We start from the raw sequence: 9,891 nt of genomic DNA, 5'->3' as shown, positions 1-9,891 counted from the left end.
GGGTTATTAAAGACATAGTTGTCTCTGGCAGCAATAAGTCCTTTTGGTGTTATGAAGGTGCTATTATCCTATCTGGTGTCTTGAAAATTCTATCCCCTATGCAATGAATATTGCATCGGAAACAAAAAAGAACTAGACCTGGTTGCTACGCATGGATATCAAGCAAGTGGCCTTGCAAATGATTATACATAATGTAGGGTGGCGTTTTGGTTCATGGAAAAGCTTTCTCTAATCAGTCATGAAAAGATGAGAATGTAATCTCAAAACACAATCAAAAGTATCCAAAAAAAAGAGAGAGAACCTACCATACACGAGCTAAAAGGTTGCAGGATATTGCCTATGTATGTTATATGTATCATTCTTTTTCTCTTTTTCAAGTTGTTCGAGGAAACAAAACATCATATTTTACAATCTCAGGTTGACCTCAGGAAAAAATGTTTTTATGTTTTCAGCTGCATAGATCCGTCTTTGAGCAATTTCATGCTCAAAGCGTTTAACATTGCTCTAGAGTATTGACGGGAAGCCATCTTCCAGTCCATGCCACTTTTCATCATTGCCTTGAATTCATCAAAACTGATTCGACCATCCTGTGTAGTTCACCCAAAAATAAAATTAAAAAAACAAAATGAACCCAGAAACCTAGCTAGTAATTAAAAGAAAAAGATACCCAATAGTTGTTTATAAACAAAAAGTAAAACGAATTTGAGAATTACCTTGTCAAGATCGACATCAGACATGATGTCTTTGATGACCTCCTCACAGTTGGGTCCTAAGTTGTCATGTACCATTGCATCTCTCAATTCCTCGAACTCGATATATCCTGTTTGGTTCTTGTCGAAGAATTTGAAAGCTTGGGAGAGATGCTCGTCATTCCCAATTTTTATCAGATGAATAGACATTGCCACGAACTCCTCAATGCTTAGTGTTCCATTTCCATCAATGTCTGCCTGTTAATACAGGAATTACTATCAGCTGGTAGCAGCAGTTGATCGACAGCTTTCAAGTCCAAGCAGCTAACAAATGCCGGTTCAAAACTAATACTTATCCTGAATTGTTTCTGAAGATGGAAAAAAAAGACAAGAACTTACGGCATCCATTAACGTTCGGACGTCAGGATCAGGAACAGGATGTCCAATTTTGTGGAGGCCAGATTTGAGTTCTTCAAATGTCAAGTCTCCAGTATTGTCAGTGTCCATCATATGGAACATCTGTTTGATCCCATCTACTTGCTCATCTGTCAAGTTGTCTGCTACCACCTGAAAAGAAATTACATACACATCAGGAAAGCCTTCTTGCAGAGATAGAGGAAGAGAAGAAATGATGACTCCAAAAGCTTACCCTGAGAACTCTCTTCTTGAACTTATTCATCAAGGAAAACTGCTTAATCCTTGCTCTGACATTTTCTCCAAGGTTCACATTAGGGACATCGCTTGCATTGTGTATCCAGGGGTGTTCTTCATACGTACGTATAAAATTTGAGAAGGGAATACATGATTAAGTCTACTGATATTTCAGTTTTCATCTATAAATGTTGCTAAAGAACTCAAGGATATACATTTATTTACTTACCAAGTACTTCTTGAACCGTCAACCGGCTGTAAGGATTTTGATCAAGCATGTTCTGGACAAGGTCTTTTGCTTCTTCAGAAACCCTAGGCCAAGGGTCCCTTGTAAAATCTATTTTTCCTCCAACAATCGCATGGGCAATCCCTTCCTCAGTTTCTGTACCAGTCATTTATTTTATACATTTTCTTGCATTAAAAACCACCTCAAGAAAAAAGGGAAAATTAACTTTGAATAGTTTTCATGTACTACTACATATATATGAGTATTGTCTCAAAAGAGTTTTCACCTGCCCAGAAAGGAGGAACTCCACAAAGCAGAATATAGAGGATGACACCTGCACTCCACACATCCACTTCTGGTCCATAATTTCGTCTCAGAACCTCTGGAGCCATGTAATATGGACTTCCAACTATTTCACTGAATCTCTGACCTGCACCAAAATCCAGCAAAGCACAGACAATTCTGAAGATTGAAATTAAATCAATATATATGCGGGCCACAAACAGTAAAGAAAAATATAGGGTGCAAAAGAATGTATATACCAGGTTGAAAGAAAATGGAGAGGCCGAAGTCAATAGCCTTTAACTGGGAGTTCTCGTGCACATCTGCGAACAGGAAATTTTCAGGTTTTAGGTCCCTGTGTATGACTCCATGTTTATGACATACCTGCAAGAATTATGAATCACATTCTTAAATAGCTAGCTATTTCCATCGAACAATGTCCATAGAGAAGAAGTCCGGAGCACACATATACGAATGGAGTGATTGATAGATGATCATCCAGATTCTACAGGTACGAAAATGCGATTTCTAAAGTTTAATGGGAGGTTCCAAAATAAGAACCGTTGTACACATTGAAATCAACCACGAACTTCTGTAGATTGTCACATTCATTGGACCCAGTAGCATGTTGGAATATCATTTTGTTTTTACTTTGTTAAAAAAAAAATTCAAAAATTATTACATTAGAATTCTGGAAATTTTGTAATTGTCATAAATTCTTTTTTTAAATTCATATAATCCAAACAAAGAGAATATTCAGACATATATTATTTTTCTTTTAAGAAGAAAAAATCAAAGAGGAAAAACATAATATTGTAGTTCATATTAATCCAGTCTATTGTAAATAAGACAGACAGGATTAATTACTATGATATGCTGAATGCATTAGAGGAAATAAATGCATTATTTCGGCCTGTAGAAACAAAGAAAGCATGAATAGGTATAGAAATATGTAAGAATTTACCTTGACAATCTCCAAAATGGTCTTAGTGACCATGGCAGCAGCACGTTCTGTGTAATGCCCTTTAGCCACAATCCTGTCAAAGAGTTCCCCTCCCTCACAAAGTTCCATTACAAGATAAATGACTTCTTTATCTTCATAAGCTTCCTTGTAGCTAACTATATTTGGATGCTTAGGCAAATGCCTCATGATCTCAACCTCTCTTCTCACATCTTCCACATCAATCTCCGTCTTCAATTTCGCCTTCGAAATCGTCTTACAAGCGTATGTTTCGCCTGTTTCTTTATGCAAACATCGGTATGTCACCCCAAATTCTCCTCTGCCTAATTCCTTGCCAAACTCATATTTCTGTCTTATGTTGTTTCCTGCAGGACTTTTAAGCACATTCCCAACTTGGAAATTAGTACAGGGCTGCGAAGCCGCGCTGTTATCTGCCAAGGGTTTCGATCTGTTGTCATAATGCAACCTTCTGGATATAATGCGACCTGCCTTTAGAGGTGCTGAAATGCAGCCTCCCATGGGATGCTATATATATATATATATTTGTGTGATTAGGGTTTTTCTTTTTTCTCCTTTCTTTTCCTTTTCTTCTCCCTTTTTTTTTTGTGTTATGAGCATGTCATGGCAATGGCAAGGGAGAGAAATTCTTTTGTTTTGCTTTTCCTTCTTTTGAGAGAAAATGGAAACCCTAACAGAAAGGATAGGAGAGGAAGGAAGAAACTAAATATGGGGAAGAAAGAGGGAACGTATTGGTAGTTACAAATGTAGTTTTGTTGGTTAATCGTTTGGTTATTTTTATTTTCCAATTTTTTAGGGTTGTTTTAATGCCATTTATTTGCTGTTTTCGTTTATCTAATTAATGGCTAATGGTTGGCAATAATTATTTTGCCACGGACTGCTTCACCAGGCTACTGATGGAATATACTCTTTGTTCCCAAAATTCAAGGCCAAGCAAAGTTTTATAGTTATTATAGTATAATTAAAATCCAATTCTTTCATATCTGTTGTTGGCTTACTGGCATACTGACTATATCTTAATGCACTATTGATGAAATATTCGCATATTCAAAACTTAGAACCACATCTATTGGGAGAGCTTTATCGTTTACAAAGTCTCACTTCAAGTAGAAATTAATTTCATATCTAATATGGTATAAAAATACTTACAGATTTACTGTTTACAAAGTCTCGATCCATATAGAAATTAATTTTATATCTAATATGGTATAGAAATACTTACAGGTTTATATTTATAAAGTCTCGATCCGAATAGAAATTAATTTCATATCTAATGTAGTGCAGAAATACTTACAGGTTTATCGTTTACAAAGTCTCGATTCGGATAAAAATTAATTTCACATCCAATGTGGTATAGAAATACATCAAGTAAAAACTAAAAATAATACCTTATAATAATAATTATGATAATTTATTTAAGTTATTCTGAATTTTAAATGAATTCAGGTCATTTAACGATTTAATTTTAAAAAGTTATAATCAAATCCATTGGATTCAACTTTCAGTTTTTGAGTCATTTTGAGATTTGATGCAGAAATCTTTTGGATCAAGATTAGCTTTATTTTTCAAGTGCTTGGATCAAAAATCATAGAAATGTTCCATTTTTCTTTTGACACTTATCCATGGTAAGTAACGTGGTTTACAACTAATTAAGATATCCAATTTGCTTCTTCTGTTGTAATGTGAACAAGTTTCTGGAAAAAAAATGGAAGTTTCAGTATGGTTCCAGTGGATTGCCTTTTATATTTGAAAGCAGCATTTCTAGCCCTAGCTACAAAATAAAGGTTCTTTCTTGAGAATTACTTAATTCCAATGAAATAAAGCAAAATAAATACATTTTCAGTGAATATAATTTCATTTTGTTGCCATATATAGCTGTACATCTTATTTATTTTGTATTCATATTATCCTTCTATATAAGTAGATTGTATAGCAATAGTTAGAGATAAATCATCCTTTAATCTCTGTAAATCAGCCTTTAATTACTGTACATTTAGCTATATATTCAATTAAATCAAAATTCTTTCAAAGTTAAAAGTTATCATGGTATCAGAGGGCTTGTCTTAGAGTCTTGAAATTTCTGGTCATTCTTGGGTGCATGGGCACATCAGTAGTATTGTTCAACCCGCCTCAAAATCGTCAAAACACTGGTTTTCAAGCAACAGTTGGCAATTCTTCTACACATCATATTCAAACTGGGCCCTCAACTATACCAGTTGTAATGAAAATGCTCAATGCAGTGTTCTTACTCTTGAAAGGTGCAACAAATGATTGTTTCAACCTTCTCAACTCAAAAACTCCAAAATAATGGTAATTCTTTGTCTAAGTCTTGGCTTGTTGATTCTATTGCATCAAATCACATGACTAATTCTGCTAATTTGCTACAAAATATTCGATCCTATCATGGTTCATAAAATATTTAAGTTGCTAATGGAAATCATTTGCCCATTACTGGTGTTGGTGATGTTACTCTGATTTTCAATAATGCTTTTTTATCACCTATGCTTTCTAATAATCTTCTTTTAGTTGGCCAATAAGTAGAAAATAACTATTATGTCCATTTTTCTCGTAATGGTTGTTGTGTGCAGAATCAAAACTCGGAGATGGTGATCATGGAGGGACCTAAAATCGGACGTTTATTTTCTCTGCAAATTTCCATTTCTAGTAATGTTTCTTTAGCATGTTCTACTGTTATTCAATAAAACATGAGGTGTGGCATAAATGTTTAGGACACTCCAATTCTACTTTATTATTTTATTTGTTGAATTCTGGTTTATTAGGCAATAATGACAAATTTTCAAGCCTTTCTTTTGATTGTTCAATTTGTAAATTGGAAAAAAGTAAAATTCTTCCTTTTCCTCTTGCCGGTCGTGCAGGCAAATGCTTTAATATTATTTATAGTAACGTATGGCGGATTACACCTATTATTTATCATGTACATTATGATTATTTTTAATATTTATTGATGACTATAGTCAATTTACATGGATATATTTTGTTTATTCCAAATGTGATGTTTTTTCAGTCTTCAAGACTTTTGTTGCGCATGTTGAAACTCAATTTTCTACTATCATTAAAGTTCTTCGATCTAATTCTGGTGGTGGAGAATACATATCTCATCATCTTCATAATTTTTTAAATGAAAAAGAAAATCTCTCGCAATGCTCTTGTCCTCACACACATCAGTAAAATATTGTAGCTGAGAGAAAGAATCGTCATCTCTTAAAAAAGATGTTATATTTTTCTACTTGAGTCTTCCATTCCATCTCGATTTTAGGTAGAAGCTTTATCTACAACAGTTTATCTTATTAATAGTTTGCCTTCTCAAACTCTAAACCTTAAGTCTCCTTACTTTCGTCTTTATAAACAACATCCTTAGTATGGGCATTTGCATATATTTGGTTGTGTTTGTTTCATTCATTTACATTCTCTTAAACGTCATAAAATTTCCACTCAATTTGTTAAATGTATATTTATTGGATATAGTACAAATCATAAAGGTTTTATTTGTTATTATTCTTTTTCTAAAATGCTTCGAGTTTTTCAAAATGTTATTTTCTTTGAAAAATCAGTTTTTCTTTCCCACTTGTGATCAGTCATTCTCTGATATTGCTATTCTTCTTAGCTTTAATGAATCGTCTTCTTCTCCTGAACGATTCAAGCCTGGATATATGTATGAACGACGTCATTCACTACCGCCCCTTTCAACTCCAAATCTGTCACCTGATCCTACTTCGACTATCTTGAGACGCTCCACTAAAGTCTCATGTCCTCCTAATTTGTGTGACTTCTATCATACATCCTTTAGTGCTGCTTTATCCTCTTTTTGGGCTCCATCTTCTTACTCACAGGCAATTAAGCATAAGTGTTAGCAACAAGCAATGCAAGAAGAACTTCGAGTCTTTTAGGATGATCATACATAGGATATTGTTCCATGTCCACCCAACGTTAAAGCCATTGGATGTAAATGGGTTACTCAGTAAAACTTTGGTTTGATTAGACTCTAGAGCGCTATAGCTCTTCGTAATAGACATGAGTATGGGGTAGACTATGAGGAGACATATGCTCATGTGGCTAAAATGACTACTGCACGAATGATTCTTACCATTGTTGCTTCACAGGGTTGGCCACTTAAACAAATGCATGTTAAAAATGCTTTTCTCTAGATCTCAAAGAAGATATTTACATGAAACCTTCTTAAGGTTTATTTTCATCTTCTAGTTCGAAAGTTTGTAAGTTGAATCGTTCACTATATAGATTAAAACAAGCTCCATGTGCATGGTTTGAGAAGTTCATATCTACCTTGCTACAGTTTAAGTTTGTGCAAAGTCAATATGACTCTTCTCTCTTCCTTCATAAAACTTTTACTGGAATTGTCCTTCTTTTGGTCTATGTTGACGATATAGTTATAATAGGAACAAGTTCTTTATTGATTATTCAGCTTCAGCAGCGTCTTTGATTAATCAGCATAAGTATACTCAAGATTTAGTTGCATTGGCTAATCTTCAAGATTCTTCATTAGTTGATACTCCCCTCAAAGTGAATGTCAAGTATCACTCAGATGAGAGAGAGCTCCTTTCTGATCCATCTTTATATCGACAATTAGTGGGCATCATAAACTACCTGACTATTACTAGACCTGACATCTTCTTTTGTTGTCCAGTAAGTTAATCAACTTATGCACTCCCCCCGTCATCTTCACTTGGTTGCTATTCGTTGCATTATAAGATATCTTTAGGGTACTCTATCTTGTGGTTTATTTTTTCCTATTGAGTCTTATGTTCACCTTAGTGCTTTTAACGATGCCAATTGGGCTGGTTGCCCAAATACGCATTGCTTTATTGTAGGTTAGTGTATGTTTCTTAAGGATTCTTTGATATCGTGTAAGAGTAAGAAATAAGATCGAGTCTTTAAATCTTCTATTGAATCTGAATATTGGGCTATGTCTATTGCCTACTCTAAGATTACTTGGCTCCAATGATTGTTGATTGATATTGGGTTTTCTCACTCCTTTACATGTAAATAACATCAATGCTATTTGCTACTAATTCAGTCTACCATGAGCGCACCAAGCACATTAAAGCTGATTGTCATTATATTCGAGATGTTGTAAATAATCGAGTTATTTCTCTTCTACATGTTTCTTCAGCTTTACAAATTGCCGATGTGTTTACCAAGTCTCTTATTCAACAGCGCCATCAATTTCTTATTAGCAAATTGATGCTTCTTGATCAATCACCATCAATTTGAAGGGGGGTATTTTCATATATAGTAAACATTTATTTTGTACAATCTATTTATTTTGTATTCGCATTATCCTTCCATAAGTAAATTGTACAGTGGGAGGTAGAGATAAATCAATCTCGAATCTCTATAAAGCAGCCTTAATTACTGTATATTCAACTATATATTCAGTTAAATCAGAATGAAAAAGTATTGAACCATTCAGTCAAAATTCTTTCACGAAAAAAGTTATCACATTTGACTACAATGGAAAACCTTCACTACGTTTGTTGTCTTTGGTGTTCTCCATGCACTCTATAATAAGGATCTTAACCATTTATTGGACTTATAAGTATATAATACAACAAGACATGTAAAATTTAAGGTGAATTTTAAGATATTGTAGTTTCAATATCTTTTACGTATTTATTGAACAAAAAATTATAAAATTTTAAATTAATTTATATAAAAATAATTTTAAAAAATTACATAAAAATATTTTAGTATGTAATTTTATATAAAATTATATATTAAAATTTTATTAATTTAATTTGAAATTTATAAACTTTCTTTATATAAATACATAAAAATATTAAAAATCATTATAAAACTACGACACTCTACAATTCACCGGCATTTAAATATCATTAAGTAATTGCACTGGAGTTGGAACTCTCTCTCTCCCTTTGGATGAGCTGTGGTATACTCTTCATCACATCTTACCTTAAATAATAACATTTAAAACCCAATCTATTACTTAAACTGAAAATAATCATCAATTTACTTTTGTAATTGATGTAATAATTATTATGTGGATAATAAGTATAATAGCTATAATAATTAGCTAAATATTTATAAATTAGATATAAATTAAATACAGAAGTGGCTGAAGTGATGACTTAGTTAAAAAAAAAATTATTTATTAAATGTATTTTGATAAAATATTTGTGGTTGGGCATGTTGTTACAAGCAAATCAATAAAATAATAACACAATATCTATAATATATATAGAGAAGGCCAAATTTTTCCCTGAAACTTCATGTAATAAAATTTTATGAAGGCATATCATATTATTTTCAAATGAAAAAATGATATATGGCACATTCATATAAATACTAACTATACATTTTTATAAAAAAAAAAAAACTAAATATAATCTTAAATGCTAACAATGAATATGGTATTTATGACTCATTTAAATATAAAATTATTATATAGTATAATAATTATTATAACTATTACAAATTAATAATATATTTTATTACCTTTTTATACAATCTACATATATGTGAAAGTAATGTTTTGACTTTTCTTTTTCTTTCTTACATGGCATATTATATGACTCCTAAGCCAATGTTTTAAATAGTATTATATTACAACTTTCAACACCTTAACTATAACATTTAATTATCTCATATTCCTTTACTTTTAGACAATTTTTTTAAGTATTGTATACAATATATAACATCTTGATTATATATAGTTTTTTTTCTTCAAATTATTTTTTACAATTTCAACTATTGATTAGGTTGTTTTTAAATTTTTTTATTTTTTTAATTATTATATTTATACTCATTCGCACTCTTCATTACTCTTTCCATCCTATTTTATATATATTTTATATTATTTATTCTGACATAGTTCGATTTTAAGTAAAAAACTCGATTAATGGAATATAAATAAAATATTTTTAGTGTATAATTAAAAATTAGTTCCTAAAATAGATTTTATACAATTTTAAAAATTATAATTAAATTAAATTAAATGCTTTTATTTTCATACATGTAAAGTGAAAGAACATTATTGATGACTAGGTATATTCATAAGGAGAGTTATAACA

At 31.8% G+C, this 9,891-nt stretch overlaps 1 protein-coding gene across 1 annotated transcript; it reads right to left on the bottom strand.

Moving 5' to 3' along the window:
- Nucleotides 1-210: 210 nt before the first annotated feature.
- On the bottom strand, nt 211-3,715 carry LOC8273712 (calcium-dependent protein kinase 24). Its single transcript, XM_002533480.3, has 8 exons — nt 2,813-3,715; nt 2,109-2,232; nt 1,853-1,996; nt 1,570-1,722; nt 1,339-1,454; nt 1,089-1,256; nt 714-947; nt 211-587 (listed from the first exon to the last, which is right to left on the bottom strand). The coding sequence occupies exons 1-8, from the start codon at nt 3,326-3,328 to the stop codon at nt 441-443; spliced, it is 1,602 nt and encodes a 533-aa protein (XP_002533526.1). The 5' UTR covers nt 3,329-3,715; the 3' UTR covers nt 211-440.
- Nucleotides 3,716-9,891: the final 6,176 nt, after the last annotated feature.

The sequence above is a fragment of the Ricinus communis genome, chromosome 8 (assembly GCF_019578655.1).
Source record: "Ricinus communis isolate WT05 ecotype wild-type chromosome 8, ASM1957865v1, whole genome shotgun sequence".
In the NCBI taxonomy this organism is placed as follows: Eukaryota; Viridiplantae; Streptophyta; class Magnoliopsida; order Malpighiales; family Euphorbiaceae; genus Ricinus; species Ricinus communis.
This window is presented reverse-complemented; position numbering and strand designations above follow the sequence as displayed.

Bases quoted from the DNA above. Each gene is read 5' to 3' on its own strand.
- LOC8273712 (XM_002533480.3), bottom strand. From the start codon at position 3,328: ATGGGAGGCTGCATTTCAGCACCTCTAAAGGCAGGTCGCATTATATCC. The intron at 1,997-2,108 runs GTATATACATTC...ATTTTGGTGCAG, and splicing joins CTCCATTTTCTTTCAACCTG to GTCAGAGATTCAGTGAAATA. The intron at 1,455-1,569 runs GTAAGTAAATAA...GTACGTATGAAG, and splicing joins GACGGTTCAAGAAGTACTTG to AACACCCCTGGATACACAAT.